We start from the raw sequence: 16,734 nt of genomic DNA, 5'->3' as shown, positions 1-16,734 counted from the left end.
TCTATCTTACATTGAACAAAGCTGCGATGTCTACTACCCACTTCTTTTGATGTATGAAGTAGTCTATGAAAGCCTGCTCTAACTCCTGAAAGTTGTTTATACTCTTAGACGGCAACCGATAATACTAGTCTGACGCTCTCCCTTTTAAGCTCGCGGGGAACATCATGAAAGCCTACTCTAACTCCTGAAAGTTGTTTATACTCTTAGACATCAACCGATAATACTAGTCCGGCCTCCCCCCCTTTTAAGCTCGCGGGGAACATCATGCACCGCAACCCATCATACCGAGGTTCCTGCCATTGGCATCTGCTGCCGAAAATGATGGATGTGGTCCGCTGGGTCTCCATTCCCATCATACCTCTCGAACTTGGGTTGGTTGAACCTCTTTGGAACCTCGGACTTCCAAACCGCGTCCGCCAATGGATTGCGGTTTAATTCCGCCACCACCTGGCTTGCCACTCCACCCACGCCTTTGGCCTGTTCCCAGTTCGCTTTCAGATCACTGGCGATCATTTCTCTAACTTGCTCCTTTGTGAGTCCCGCCACCACCTGATCCACCACGTTCGGCCTCTCCTCCTTCTCTTTCTTTGACTCCGACGCCTCCCTCTCAGATTCCTCCATAGCCCTTCATTTTCTTCCCTCAATCTTGCTATTTTCTCATGTAACAGCCTTGTTTCCTCCGAATCCGACACTACCATCTCTTCCCCGCCTCGCTCTCTCCCTTCACTCCTTACTGACTCCACTTCCTCGTCGGTGACCACCACCATTCATGGTCTGCCCACACCTCTTTTCACCCTCGTCGCCATTTCTCTACTTGCTTTGATCTTTTGCCATAGACGGCGCCAAATGTATTAATCTCTTTTTCACCTCTCCTCTCTCACTCCTCGCCCCTCCTCCTTTTTCTTTTCCTTCCTCCTTCTCTCCCCTCTTCACTGTTCTCTTTATACCCCCTCCCACTCCCTCCTGGCCCTCCACCTGTCCTTCAATCTCTCGGTCCCTCTGTTGCCACATGTAGGGTTTCTCTGCGTACCAGAGGGTCTCAACCTCTATCTTGTACCACGCGTGGATCATACTTATCTGACTCCAGGCTCACCCCACCTTTGACTCGCGGCCTTCATCTGTCAGCTCCATGCCCCACGTGTTCACTCCTTTCCCCTATATTCCAGTAGCCGCGACCCTACTAGAATGCCTCCTATTCCACTTGCTATCCTATTATCATGTACATCTGTCGTTGATCTCCCGACAGTCATAATTTGGGTCGCTACAATATGATTATAAATTATAGTGAAGAAAAAGCTCGTGTAGCACGAAGCATTTCAAAATCATTAATAGTAAGAATAATCTATGCTTCAAACAGTTATGACAAATTGTCAGAATTCTAGTTTTTAGTGGTATCAATCCTTGTCTATTTTGGTGGTACAAACAATGGGCTGCTCATCAATGTATCAAGATTCAAGAATGAGCAGAAGCACAAAACGGTGCTGGAAAAGTGGAGAGCACACTTGATATATGAAAATAAATAGAGCACGTACAGTCGTACACACTTGATTTCATTCCTAAGCTTTCACCTAAATCTTCTCCATCCGGGGCGAGCTGTTATGGCTGAATATTTGGCAAGGAACCTTTCCTTATTTGTAGGGATTTGTTTTGGTATTATTTTTTTCGGTTTTATCTAACACCGTAAGTTGCCTACATTTTGGGGTTAAATGAGTGGACACGGCGTCATTAGTTTCTTGTGATGTGTAAAACCTGATCTTTTCCGTCCGGGTGGAGAAGAATAGAAGGTCCGGACTCAAAAATACGTTGTATTTTTTTGAAACAACATGAAAAGTTTGTTATATTTATATATTTTTGGGTACCCGGCCATATTTTTTGGTTATAAATAAAAATGAAAGATCTAGTAAACAAACTTGCTTCGAAGTACTTCTCAAATTTGTCATATATTTTGTGGTGACAAAGATAACATAGCTTTCTTATACAGTATTACGTAAATCGGTTCAACTTGGAACTCATCTCTCTGAATTCCTTTTATTTCCTCTATACAGTGTAATGCTATACTTTCCAATTAGTTGATCTTGGAACAAATCTTTCTTATCTCCCCTTGTGACTCTGTCTTCACTCCAATGCTACTCATCTTGATCATAGCTTTTGAAAATTCAATATCAAATCTCAGACCTAGCAACCCTCTAATGGTTCCTGCATAATTTTGAACAACGTTACTCGTTGTAGTATCATCCCAAAGCCTCTGATCTGACTCTAAAACTCCATTTCCACCTTTCACGTTCTTGAAGTAACTAACATCAAAATTCGTCTGGCTGTCCTTGTCTAATGCTACACGCTTGGTGCCAGCACCATTAGGAGGACAAAGAGCTCGTAGTTGTGCAAGAAATGCTTGATTAATAGTAGGATCCGCATTCCCAGTTGCTGTGAAATTGTATAGGCGGTACCGGAAGAACAAGCAATCTGTTTGACCAATTGTATGTGCACCTAGAAATATACGCATATATTTTCAGATTGGCATGTTAAAATGCATATTCTACATATGCAGTCGTTCTTAGTATAATTCTAACTTTTAACCACGGACTTGATGATTGTAGTTTTTTTATAAAAAATGTCTAAAGATAACTGAAGACTTTTTCACCAAAAGGTTAAGTTAGTCGTTACTTGGTCGTTCTTTGCTCAAGTGTTCTGGATTTCTGGTAGCAGATATTTTTAATATTGTCATTATAATTATGACCTAACGGGAATTAGACGGACTAACATATAACTCATTGCTCAAATTGTCCTTAGTATAGTGTTTTGAGAGGGAATGAGGGTGTACCAACTAGAGTCACCAGATCTTTGTCATTTAATCCTTTGGCTGCAAACTTTTGCCTCTGAACAGCAACAGAATCTGCCGGGGCTGGTAAGTTTGAGGCTTCAGATGAGGATGAGACTCTACCATCTCTTCGACCCAACGGTACCGACCAACTTGGACCATTGCTCTTGCATATTACAATAAGAACAGCAAAGTTTAGCACTTAACTCTATACACAAAACCAACAAATACATATATACATTAAAGAGTTTTAATAAGATAACTAGCTTGGAATATAAACTGGATGGATGAACCGTTAAAAAAACGGATTGTTCAATTTAGACTGTAGCATTCACACTTTATATATTGCACATTTCTGCAATTACACGAGGATGCTATGCTCGATTATATGTCCATTTACCAGATCAACAGAATCACGAGCTGCCAAAGCTAGAATATCCGCGCAAGAGACTACTCCAGGGCATAAGGCTTCCAGTTGTGTTTTTGCATCGTCAATCACTTCAAAGCCTCTTAAGCCAATATTGGTCAGCGCATTTCTCTCGGCGGAAGCACCAGCAATTAAAACTGATCCATCACAGCCCTGACCAACATATGCAACAAATCTGTGTTAATACAAATGCAACCAACTTCTCAAGTCCACGACATGGGGAATTTAGAGATAGTAAAACAATAATGATATTGAGCTCTCTGCCTCACTTGTAGACGTTGTAGTGTGCAGTGCTCAACAGCTCAAGATAGCTAATGACTTTTGAGTTTTGACACCAATATTGGTGTATTAACCCAAGTTTAATGAAAACAGGATTACCCCAAGTTTTTTGTTAGTGCAGGACACTAACAAAAAACAGGATTAAATTAAAGAATGAAAGTCGAGGTAAAACTTAAAGATGGTATTTTACCTGGACGAAACAGTCATGGAAATGTAACCTCAATAAGCCAGCTGCAATGGTAGGATCTTTGTTAAAGTTTGTTTGAACAGTAGACTTAACAATGGCCTCAGCTCGTGGGCATGTGGAAGAATAAAAGGAAGCTTTCAGGCTTCCTTGGCCTTCAACTGAGAAACTCGTCGACAAAATTATTAGAGAAAGCAAAGATATGTATGCCATTCTGCACTGTATAGTACACTACGTTGGAATCTTGTTACCTATCTCAAACACATCCACTTAGCTTAGTATTTATACTAAAACTGCTAAGACTCGGTAACTACACTTTTCAGAATCTGATTTGGCCTCTCCATCTTTTGTGGTAGTGGAAAGTAAGTGCAACGTGTGGGCCATTTTGTGAAGTTATCCTTTTTGACTTAATTAGATTTATCTGTTGCAGAGTTTCACTGTTTATATTGCATTTTCGGTATTGTATTGAGAGCTTGGTGCATATGGCTTATCTTTCATTCCTCTGCTTTATTCCTTGACGTGTAAAATGTCTTTTCTTCCTCCCTTTCCTTTCAGTGCTATAATCTGTTCACACTAACATTTTAGTTTATGTTGCTGGCGAGTAATGAAAATGTTTGACTTTCCAGTCTCTTCCTCGTGATACAATTGGATCTAAAACGATCATTTAGCCCATATTGAGCTATAGCCTTTCTTAGACACTGCTGTCAATCTGTCGTGATTTTGCAGCCAGTGTCAACAAAGAGAATTCTGGCTAGTGTGCTCTTGAAGTCTAAAGTAAGGGGTCGATATGCTATGCATAGCAGATTAAATTTAAGTTCCTTTTGAGAAACTTCCGTCTTCTTATTATTTTTCTCTTTTTATTTTCATTTTTTTAATTCCATAAATAAATATATCAAAATCCCACGAAGCTTAAATCCAAAAGAAAATCACTTCATCTTCCTCCTCCAGTCCTCCACCCACATTCTTCTTCCTCCAAAAACCCCACATTCTGGCACAACAAATTTTTTACGAAAACGAAAACTTAAAATCAAAGAACAAATATTCCAAGGGTATGTACCCAAACGTGTCTATGAAGAATTAAAAAGCAATTTCAAAATTTAGTTTGGGATGTAATTCCCATCAGTAACCGGTTACTGCATAGCCTGACTCTTAAGATTTATATAACTGTATTTCCGTTATAATACTTTTTGGATATTTATTATCGGGGGCCTAATTCTTCACTAAGGGAGTAGGAACATGTCCAAAATGATTAAACTCTCTAGTTTATTTTTGAATACACTTGTTTGGTTGAAATTTTTCCTAAAAGCTATTTTAATCAAACCAATAAATTTCATGAAATATCTTGAAATAATTGGGCATATCGTGGCATTTTTCAATAATGCACCCGGTGCCTTCGGGCAAGCGAGAGAGTGAGAAGAAAAAAGAGTTTTTTGTCTTAAAAAATAAGTTTTAGCTATTTATTACTAGTGAATGCCCGTGCCAGTCTGCACTCTAGACACATTGCTTTTGAACAACACCCCAAGAGACCATCTCTACGATAGCATTGGATCGATGATATAACCATTTCCAACAGTTTTATATTTCATAATCATTTCATACGCATACTCAAGTGAGTTTAATTATTGCAATTCTATGCATTTCATTTCTCTCAAACCAACTCATTACACATACCCTCACACATTCATTAATTCAATACATATCAGAATGAGAATGATGAAAATAAAGGGAGAGAGTCTTCAATTAAGAGCATCATTATTTTATTTTATTTTAAAATAAAAAAATCCAACAGAATCTCCTTTGTATTTTCAACATTTCAAAAACCTAAATCCTGTTATAACCTGAAAATCAAACAATACAATTCTCATAGATCAACCATACCAAAATATATAACTTCATATTTATAAATAACACAAATTACTTCTAAAACTAAAAGACAACTCATTAAACATTAAAGAAGACTTTGCATAATTTTTCACCTGGGGCTAATTCTAGTAACGAAAGGGAAAAAAAAAAATACTCCACGCCCACTGATCGAGTTCCTCATTTATCTCATTCTTCCTTCTATGCATACTGTTCATATCATTCTGCTACCATATGGATAAATGCGCCATGGAGCAAATACTACAATCATGTCGCTGAAAAATTATGGCAATTTAAATTGGTACCTGCAAACAAACCACATACACATGATTTTTTTAAACTTGATACATTTAGCATATTGTTTACAAAAGAGATGGTTCTCAAAATAAAATAATCTCTATTCTTATTTTTAAGTATCCACGCTTATCATAAAAAAAAAAAAAAAAAATCATAAAACTTACATAGCATATATATATATATATACAACATATTCTTTAATTTCTAAACCAATAAAAGTAACATTCTTTAATTTCTCACTTTCGCCTTTTCTCATTGGTATCGATGTCCTTAGAGAAGAACTTCGGGTATAATGACATTTGTGGTACAATTTCTTGCATTAGGTGGAAGAAAAACGATATTCTTTTTGAAGAAGTACATCTGGACATGGCCATATAGAATTGCCCATGACTGAAAACCAGTGTCCTCAAATCAATACCAACATATTTCACTGACTGGCCTTGCGACTTATTAATTGTCATGGCATAAGCTAGTCGAACAGGGAATTGTCGCCTTGATAGTTTGAAAGGCAACTCTGAATTTGAGGGAGGCAGAGATATTCTTGGGATGAGTACTGGATTTCCAGCTTTCTCTCCAGTCAAAATTTTGGCTTGAAGGACTTTACTCCCACATTGAAGCACCATAAGTCGTGTCCCATTGCAAAGGCCATCTTTAGGTGCTATGTTCCTGAGCAACATTATAAGGCATCTAGGTTTTAACTTAAGATTGAAAGGTGGTAAGCTAGAAGGGTCGAGGGAGTTCAAAAACTCGGTGGGATAGTGAGCCCCACTTGGATTATCAATATCATCTTCGATGATTTTATCTGCAGCCAAATACTCAAGCGCTTCACCAGGGAACAAATTCAGTGCAACCTCATTAATTGCACTCACATCATTATTACGGGCAGTAAGAATAGTATGATCAGTTAAGAAATTTGGAGACGGTGTGTCCATAACATCCAATTAGGGATAGACAGAGAAGATGAGTTCTTGGATATTGGTACACTTGCATATTCCATTTGGCAATTGTACGCATTCTTTGGGATTCGAACCAATCTAAATGAATCAAAGCAAAAAATGAATTCACTAGTTTCTAAAATAGTTTGCTTATATATGGAACTAATGGAGAAAAAAAACATTCTAATTAGAAGGCATTAGTAGCACACCTCCAACAAAAAATCAACGAATTCGACATTCTCGGACTCTGCCATTTCAAGCCGCATGTTCTGTACCAAGTGCAAAACTTCTAAATAACTCAAAAGGAAAAAGCGCCATAGTGATGCACCAACAAATTGCTCTCTCTGGCCTAACGGTATAATAGGCAGTGTTTGTCGAAAATCACCACCAATAACTGTAGTGATACCACCAAATATCTTCTTGTTTCCACAAATATCTTGAAGTACATGTTCTATCCACAGCCTCAACACAGTATCTATGTTGCATGGGCACCTCGTCCCAAACAATTAGTTTTGTTTCTTTAAATAGGTCAACAAGGTCAGAATGTTTAGTGAAGCCGCAAAAAGTGGTATCCATCACATCAATTGGAATTTTAAATGTAGAATGAGCAGTCGTCTACTAGACAATAACAGAGATGCAATTCCCGATGATGCCACCATGATGATAATAAGACCCATGCTGCGGCAAGCCTTTGCAATTGTATTATACAAAAAAGTTTTCCCTGTACCAGCTACTCCATTCAAAAAGAAAAGTTTGCCCTTGTCACCAAATACTGAATCAGTCACAGTAGTGTAAGCATGAAGTTGTTCATCATTAAGACGACTCACATCAACTACAGCCTCTTCTCCTATGCCTTCATGCTGAAGTTGGCATTGCTCCCAAATGAGCCTATTGCCAACAATTTTGCTCCAATTCTCTTTTGGCTTTGGCATGGGCAGGAAATTTTTCAATGTCTTCCCAGATTCTAAAAGGACTTGTTTAACCAGATATAAGCCGTAATCTGTTATTTGCTCATTAGTTGGATCTGGGCTGTTGTGCTTTGTTTGAAGCCAGTGTCCAAGATCATCACATATACTCGATGCAAATTTGCTCCAAAATAGATCTGGTCGTAACGGATGACACTCTAAAAGAATTACACAAAACAACCTCCACAGTTGATATCCACTCATCATCAGCTTCCAACAGCCCATGGGCAATACATGCTTCTTTGTATGTGTTGTACACGGTATCACCGATTTTATAAAGATATGCAAAGGAGGTAGGCCCTTTTACAACAGTAAGTAGCAAACGTAAATAAAACCGCTCCCCGGCATTGGGGCTTACAAAATACATCCTACCAATGGAAGGTCCCTGAGTCCTAGGAGTCCACTCTTGGGAGTCTTTGTGGAAAACATAGTGTCGTGGAAACTCTTTATAGGTATATGTGTGTGCATCTGGATCTTCAACACAACGCTTAAAGAAAGCTGTTAGTGTTGAAGTTTGGTCTCTGGCTCGGGCAAGAATTGCATCCATGGGCTCTTTGCTATTGAAAACAACCCTATGCATACCTTCCAAATGAAGCGCCAATCGTTGGACACTTGGAAACTCTTTATGCATTGGATTCTGAAATAGATGCCATGTAGCCTCTGTTAGTCCAATGTACCTTGCATCGATATATTGCTGAATCTCATCATTTGTTCCTGCCGCCACCACTGTTGCTTTGTCATAGCCTTTGTAAATGTACTTGTTAATATATTTAACAGCTTGACACGATGCACAAACTTCAACATTGACATGGCAGTCAAACATTTCAGACAGATATGCATTGTAGGGAACAACATATCCATTATCAACTTTAACCATTTTATTCTTCCTCTTCACAAAATATTTCTTGCCAGTGTCGCGCCTTCGGTAAATGGAGTACCCTTTTTTATCCATAATTGTTTCCTCCACAAACTATTTTAGATAGCCTTTGGTGCATCTACCATTTTCCATACATGAAGCACTCGGATCTCGATCACCACAGGGGCCATGAACCATGCACTTCTTCCCTGTTTCAAACAATGCAGGGTGGGTGTCGGGGTCTGGAAATTCAGCACATACAAATTTATCCACTTGCTCACTATTTCGGATCTTGTCATCATGCGCGAGAAATAAAAGGCAATGCATGTGTGGAAGACCGCGCTTCTGAAATTCAATGGTATAGACATATACAACCACCCGACCGAAGATATCATTTTTTAAGATTTCTTTCATAATTACTTTTCATTTCAGCTCGAATACCCGTGCAACTATTTCAAGCCGAAGTGTCGAAGTTTGGTGTTCCTTGAGCACATCTTTAATTTCCTGCCAATTAGGGTTTGCAGTCACCGTAAGAAAAATATCTGGGTGCTTATAGTGCTGGGTGATAGCCATTGAATCCTAAAAATCTCGTACATGTGCCTTGGACTTCCAACATGCGAGGAAGGCAAAACGAACCGTTGGCTAATTTGATCAGGACTTAATCCCTCAAGTGCAACATCTGTCAAGCACTTGTACACATCCGAATGGATGGTGTCTTGATTTAGTCTAATGTATTGTAGACGGTTCTGTTCATATGCAGCCCAAGCATCAACCAAAATTTCATGCAACAATTTACACCCCAGCAAGATGGATGAGTACTCTGTGGGTTGTTCAAACAAACAGTAGGCGTAATACAATAATTGGGTGAGTCTTGCATTGCTTGGAATATTTCTCTTGACGTCCCACAACTTTAAATCAGGTGACCAACCTAAATCCCCATAAGTAAACAGAAGAACATAATGCAAAGGCAAATAAGTGAGATGACATTCGCTTATCCGTTCCAACTCATGCCCTCCTCTCAAGCGAAGTACAATATCACGCATGGCATCAACCTTACTCCCATCTCCAGGCAATATCACTGTGATCTCATAAGTCGTCGGAAGATTGTACCTTTGTCTATCTGAACGCAGATCACAGTGTAGATGGACCGGAACATTGTTATTCTCAGAAGAATTTTCAGTTAAAACCTCAAATGCTTGCTTATAGATATTACAAAACTTGTGGGTCTACAGAAGAGTTTCTTGTACAGTTTTCAACACTTCCCTTGACAAATTCGGGTTGCGATTGTGGCGGTGATCCAAAGCAACTAGGGGATCATAAATATAAAGCTGCGAAAACTTAGGTTCCATCCCCGGATCAGGCAACAATGAACCGATTTGGTGCCGCAACTCCCCATGAACAGTGAATGAGGTTGGACCACGTCCATGTAACACACGATCGTTAAATTTGCAACCAAGACTGGTAAAGGCATTACACACATTGTATTGCCGAATTTGCTCACGGAATAATCTTGCACATTTATTAGATCCTCGAATAAAGATTTAAGAGTCGGAGGCAGTGGAGAAAGAAGCGGTAGCTTAACTTTTCCTTGTAAATAGCAAGTTTCAAATAAAGGTCGGTTGCGCCTTGATTTTGATAACTGTTCATCTTTCCAATGAAGGGCCGAACAAAATGGACAGGGAACATCCATCTTTCCCAGAAAGTGGAGGTGATTTGGAATAGGAAGCACATGGCCTCTATGAGGATTAAGAATTTCTTCTTCACTTTCATCAAATCCAGTCATATCATGATCACTGCAAAAATAGACCTATGATATATCATGCTTTACGTTATGTTGAAACCTAACATAAGAGTGAGAATTTTGACTTACATAGTATTATACTCACAACTTTGCATTGTAACATCTTCCGTGATAGATGAAGATGACCCAACTTTGTACGTTGACTTCGTCTTCTTAAAGGAATCTGATATGTAATCAGATATGACGTCTTTTTCCCTTCGTCTCTGATTTTGTTGTGCTATAGTCCTTTGATCGATATCTTTTTCTCTTCGAAGACATTGTGTAATAGATCTACAATTAGGAGGTGCAATAGAGCTTTGACTGGGAGGCACAATAGATAAGAGATTGGGATGCATAATAGATCTTCGATGATGAGAAATAACAGATAAGACATTAGGAGCTGTGGGAGATCGTCGATTAGGAGGCACAACAGAAAATCTATTAAGAGCCGCGGGAGATCTTCGATTAGGAGGCACGACAGATAACCTATTAAGAGCCGCGGGAGATTTTTTATTAGGATGTACAATAGATAACCTATTAGAAGCCGCATTAGATCTTCGATTAGGAGGCACAACAATAGATAACCTATTCGGAGCCGCATTAGATATTCGATTAGGAGGCACAACAAATAAAATATTGGGAGTCGCAGTGGATCTTCGATTAGGAGGCACAACATTTCTTCGATGTGGAGGCACATATACCAGATTGGGAGGTTCAATAGGATGACGTGCTATGTAATTGACTGGGTGAACTAACGATTCCCTTCCTCTCTCTTCCATGCGCTCTTTAACCATGATTGCCTAGGAAGCATCAATTCGCAAAAATTTGAAAACATGCAAAGTTAAATAATCAAAACGGAGCTCTAATCAAATATAGTTATCTAATTAAAAAGCATTGAGATACAATTATATAATTAAATGCAAATTATTCGAAAGATTAAATTCGACGTAAATAGAATGATATGAAGAAGTTAAGGAAGACATAAAAACTCGAAATAAATAGCAAACTTACAGAATTGAAGAATCTTATCAAATTTAAAATCATGCATCATATTTAACCGGAATGGAGAAAAAGATGAAATAGTGAATTGGGTTCATTAGAATTTAGTAACGTGAATTCACATACACTACAAATCTATATAGAGAATCAATTAGAATTCATGCATCATATTTAAACCGGAATGGAGAAAAAGATGAAATAGTGAATTGGGTTCATTAGAATTTAGTAACGTGAATTCACATACACTACAAATCTATACGGAGAATCAATTAGAATACCCTATCAATTAGAATCAATTAAAATATGATAAATGGTTGGTAGAGTTTGAAGCACATGGAGTTGAACTGTGAGTAGATACCTCAAGCAAGAAGATGGGTATTGAACTCTTAGAGGAGTGAAGTGGCGGTAGGCGAGAGTGACCTGATTTTTTATCAAAAACACCTAAAACCAAAGTTTTTTGGGGTCAAACCCGCGAATACCAAACGGAAGGCATTCTTCACCAATGCAAAGATCCAATTAAAATCGCAATTAAAATCAGCACACCACGATTCAAAACAATCACTTAACAAATCACAATATGCAAGCAGTACAATGTATAAACTAACACTAAGAAAAACAATCTCAAGTTAACAAATCTCAGATATGGTAGAACATTCTTCTTAATACCAATGCAAATGTCCAAACAAAACAACCAAATAATACAACAATAATTCAAACAAAACACCTAAAGATGTAAAATTTCAACCATTTTCAAATAACTCACATTAAAACACCCAAATTTAACAACGAAATAGCAACCAGCTCATTTTAATCTAACCAATCAAACATTAAACAACTAAAAACAAGCTAAATTACAATCCAATCCAAATTTCCAATATCAAATCGGACCCAAAATCATTAAAAATTATATTCAATAGATAGATACTCAAATAGAGATTGTAATCGTACCTCTAAAATGCCGAAATAATTATATTTCAAATTCTTTTGATCCTCAATCTGTTAATATTTTTTTCAAGGTATAGCTTTGAAACAATATATGAAAAACAATGTATCGATCTGAGTAGAGTAGCGAAAACTTTGAGGGATGGTGAGGTTTGTGCTGTTGGCTTACTTTCGTTTCTTTTTTTTTGGATAACCTTTGGCTTTCTTTCGTTTGTGTCTGAGCAGCTTAAATGAGCGAAACTTTAATAAGCTCGAAATTAAAAAAACGAAATGTGCATCGTCCCTTTTCAGATAAATACTGTAAGCTTTATCCCCCAAATACTGTATACAGTTGAACATCATACTGGATTGTCAACCAATTCTGATAAACGATTGATTGTGTTATGTGTGCCTATGAGAGAAGAATGAAATGGAAGAAAGTGATAGATGCTTACACTTTGGCAATTTGATAAATGCAACTTCCTTCAATGGTAAAAGCTGGATGGCTCTTGCAAACAGGGTTCAGAAGTACACCACTTTTCCCATCAGTTGGTCTTTTAACTTGAAACTGCATGCAGTCAACGCGTAACTAAGTTTTGTACCCATCTCCTTTGATGTAGCAATAACATAGGGTGAGTCGCGTTCAAATAGGAATGTTGCAAATGGTGGCCCATAATCAAAAATGTATAGACGCTCACAGCCTTTGTTCTCAGTCAAATGGTATCGTTAAAAACCAAATGGGAGCTGTTCTGTCCCTTTTCAAAAATTAAAATGAAACCCGCATCTCTACCGTTAGATTTTGCTCAAAATGATCCGGACCATCTTTTATTATAATTTTGTCTTTTAGTGCTAAAAAAAACTTAGATAGATAGATAAAATATGTTGTTTTAGACCAAAAAATATTTTTTGAGTGAAAAACTATGTTTTAGAAAAATAGAGATCAAACATGTTTATTTTTTCGAAAAAAAATAATTTTTCTCTAATAAATATTTATTGGCAATAAATAAATAGGATCTAAAATTCCAAACACTCCCTAACCTTTTTTCTTTCAGTTTCTTTTCTTCCACATTATATGATCTGAATTTAGACCCTTTTGTTACTGACACGCCCAGACTTAATACAATCAAACTCACGATTATTGTTCACGATTCTTTAATTTGTGAACAGCATTTTGTCGAGGTAGAAATTTTTATAGTTTATACGGAGTTTTTAAGTGCACCAACAATATTAGTTTTTGTTGAATCAAATTTATCAGTCAGCGACCCTTCCCAGTACATACCACATCCGCACATCTGTATGTATCATGCTGATAAATCAAAGAGCATTTACTTAAATAGTGAAACCAAAGAACAAAACAGAAACGACGGGTAAATCCAGGTGTACAGGTTGAGTACCTACAAATAGTAGAAAATTTACAGCTGAGTGCAGTCCTAGCATTGACTTGGGCAAACCAAACTATAATCTTCAAAAGTATAAAGTGTGTCGGCATTAGATACATCATACATGGAAGCAAAGCACATAAAAAGAAAGAAGGGAATGGTTGACATTGAGATATTTGTCACAGCAAGCAACTCAACAAAGACGGAATGTTGGAAAACTAGAACAACCATTTACATTTTCGGGTGCAAATTATTTGGCTTCTTGCTCTAGAATAGGTACTTTATTCCAAGACTCTTCAAGGCCAGTACTCTGCATTGGCGGCAAGGAGAATACACTTACAGTGGAACTCCCACTACGAATTTCCTTTAATACGCGTAATGCTGATTTAGTGCTCTTGACATACAAGCTTTCCATGTACTCAATCTCTTCAAGTTCCTTCGGACCTCTGAGCAACCCATCTTTATTAGCAACAATTGGCTCAGTGTTACTCGCTCCATCTCCATCAGCTACATCACTTGGACCAGAAGCTTCATTTGTGGGGAAAAGATGGTCAAGCATTACCTCACACTCCTTCACAAGCTTATAGAGCAAATCTGTGCTATAAAAGGGTTGTTGCAATATTTTCTGAATGAACGGCAGGCGAATGAGAGCTCCAGTTCTCTTTTCATACTTCTTCAGTATTTTCACCAAACCTGTTCAAAGCATACTGCCATGGATGAGAACGGGTTTGGGCCTCTGTGTCAAGAGCAAAGACCATGGGAGCTTTAAGCTCGTATGAAAAGTGTTTGGGTAAGTGGTATATAAATTTCCACACATTGGAGTGAGCTTTTCTTAAAATTTGGCCCTAGATTTGTGATTTAGTAACAATGAAACTTCTCAAAATTCAGTTCTAACAATCTTCAGGTGAGGAGATGATCACCACTAATCAGCTCTCCTCTCCTCTCCAGGTAGGCCTACAAAAGGTTGTCTGAACCTGCTCCCACATAATTTTTACCACCAATATATAAAAATATTAAAATACCTGTCCTATTATATACTCTAAATTTTCATTTTCAGGATTTTGGAAAAGTAGCAAACAATCTGTCATCGCTTCTTTCTTTCTTCAAACAATCCTCAGAAGAGCTACAATGATAAGATATGCAACATACGAAGAGGAAAAAATGATACTAATAAAAAATATAAGATGAATCCAATATAATTATTATAGGCTAACATACCATGGTGATATTAAATCAGGTTTTGACTGGACATGATGGCTTAGTTTGGACTTGAAATTTTGATTACGACAGGTTATGAAACTATTTTGTACCTGCATCATATACATATTTTTGTTTCTTACAAAACAACCCCTTTTGCACAACTTAACAAATTATAAAAACTAAAACAATAATACTTGTAGGAAAACTCTTCTGGATTCTGACAATATTAGTTATCCCTCAACTCCATATAACAACAAAATCTCAATTCAGGAATTATATATTAGTAGTAAATTAGTAATATGTTCTTGAATCATGAGGGAAAACTTAAATTATAGAGAACTTGATAAAAGTGTGATTGCGATCATTATAACTGAGCTATAGACAATTTTGTCTTAAATCCAATCACACCATTTTAGATATGATTTGTTGCATTTATTTTCTGTTGTCACTGCCCTTCAGATAGAAACAAGGGGCTAAAAGAAATTAAAAGCAACTGTCTTAGTTCTTTGTCATAGTATTAAAGCCATGCATGTTGCATCTTAACTCAGAGCAGAAGGGAATAACAGCAAGATGAAGATAAGATCTTATTTTGTTGTTTCAGTTATTAATCTAACTAGACGTGGCACACCTAGAATATTCTAAAAGAACATGAACATCCAGATGAGAAGAATCTATTAAGCCCCATAGATTGCAAATCATGTTAATTGGAAGCCAAAACTCAAGCGTGAATAGGATGTCCCAGCTCCTCCGAAATAGAAAAGTAGTTAGGATTTAAAGGATCAAATATTCGTTTTCAGTGTACTGGATGCCAAACACAGCCATACTAAATAAATATAGAATTTCATTCTGTTAATTCTGGTAACAAACTGAAAGGTGCATGAGGGTGTAATCTGGTCACCAAAAAAAACGTACCAGTGTAGTTTAGCGCACTGTAATTCTCCAACAAAACCATCTCCCCATGAAAATTCACAATCTCCTTTTGTACAGAAATCAACTCTTCGGGGGATTCATTTGCCTTCAACATTCTATCTTGCAACTCCTGCTCAACACAAATAAAACTCCTGACATATTGTTATTATTATAATAATAATCAAATTAAAATTAAAATTACTACCTTTAATTTGATAATATATTCCTCTTCGTTATCAACGAAAAATCCATTAAACTTATCCATTTCCGCTTCAATAAATCTTATAAAATCAATCTCATCTCTAGCCGTAGTCGTCTCATCCTCCCCTAATCTCGGTTTTTTATGTGGTCTAGATGACCGATCAAATAGTTTCAATCTTTTTTTCAATTCTTTATATGACAAGAATTTATCTCTCCACTCTGGTATTGTTTCTTCAATCTGATTACTCAAACTCTTCCCAAACTTCATCTCTCTCTCTCTCTCTCTCTCTCTCTCAAATTGAAAAGAAAGAGGCAAAGCCAAATAATAAGGATAGAAAGAAAGATATAATAAAGACTGAGAGAATATAAAACAGAATATTCGAATGCCCGTTGTTGTTGCGGGAGTATAGTTCGGGTTATATTCTATTTACGTGGTGAATGGTGTTATGGTCCCCTCTCTTTTTTTTATCGTTAACCCTCATAAATGCTTAACAGACGTAATCATGATGGTGCTTTCTTTTTTCGGGGTTTTTGTCTTGGTTCTATTCGGCTGAAGATTGATACTATTTTTTTTTTAATACTTCTTCTATTACGAGACAAACAAAACTTCCTAATAATGTATTTTGTTCTGTACTTTCGAGGACAAGAACAAATTAATAAACCAAATGGGGGGTGGAAGGAGGTTTTATCAACTCACAAAATGCTTAACAGAATAAGTTGTGTT

General features: G+C 37.3%; 2 protein-coding genes and 1 long non-coding RNA gene across 3 annotated transcripts; all 3 read right to left on the bottom strand.

Moving 5' to 3' along the window:
* Positions 1 to 1,910: 1,910 nt before the first annotated feature.
* Positions 1,911 to 3,979, bottom strand: LOC147510261 (peroxidase 25-like). Its single transcript, XM_086602274.1, has 4 exons — positions 3,715 to 3,979; positions 3,219 to 3,398; positions 2,822 to 2,984; positions 1,911 to 2,487 (listed from the first exon to the last, which is right to left on the bottom strand). The coding sequence occupies exons 1-4, from the start codon at positions 3,919 to 3,921 to the stop codon at positions 2,066 to 2,068; spliced, it is 972 nt and encodes a 323-aa protein (XP_086458400.1). The 5' UTR covers positions 3,922 to 3,979; the 3' UTR covers positions 1,911 to 2,065.
* A 1,333-nt stretch (positions 3,980 to 5,312) lies between these two features.
* Positions 5,313 to 12,980, bottom strand: LOC147510260 (uncharacterized). Its single transcript, XR_015216754.1, has 3 exons — positions 12,777 to 12,980; positions 5,685 to 5,873; positions 5,313 to 5,546 (listed from the first exon to the last, which is right to left on the bottom strand). It is a non-coding gene; the product is annotated as an uncharacterized LOC147510260 (long non-coding RNA).
* Positions 12,981 to 13,757: 777 nt separating this feature from the next.
* Positions 13,758 to 16,473, bottom strand: SPX1 (SPX domain-containing protein 1). Its single transcript, XM_086602273.1, has 3 exons — positions 16,015 to 16,473; positions 15,813 to 15,939; positions 13,758 to 14,393 (listed from the first exon to the last, which is right to left on the bottom strand). The coding sequence occupies exons 1-3, from the start codon at positions 16,276 to 16,278 to the stop codon at positions 13,951 to 13,953; spliced, it is 834 nt and encodes a 277-aa protein (XP_086458399.1). The 5' UTR covers positions 16,279 to 16,473; the 3' UTR covers positions 13,758 to 13,950.
* Positions 16,474 to 16,734: the final 261 nt, after the last annotated feature.

This window comes from Coptis chinensis, chromosome 3 (genome assembly GCF_015680905.1).
Source record: "Coptis chinensis isolate HL-2020 chromosome 3, ASM1568090v1, whole genome shotgun sequence".
Lineage (NCBI taxonomy): Eukaryota > Viridiplantae > Streptophyta > Magnoliopsida > Ranunculales > Ranunculaceae > Coptis > Coptis chinensis.
The sequence above is the reverse complement of the archived record's forward strand: the minus strand, read 5'-3'. Positions and strand labels throughout refer to the sequence as shown.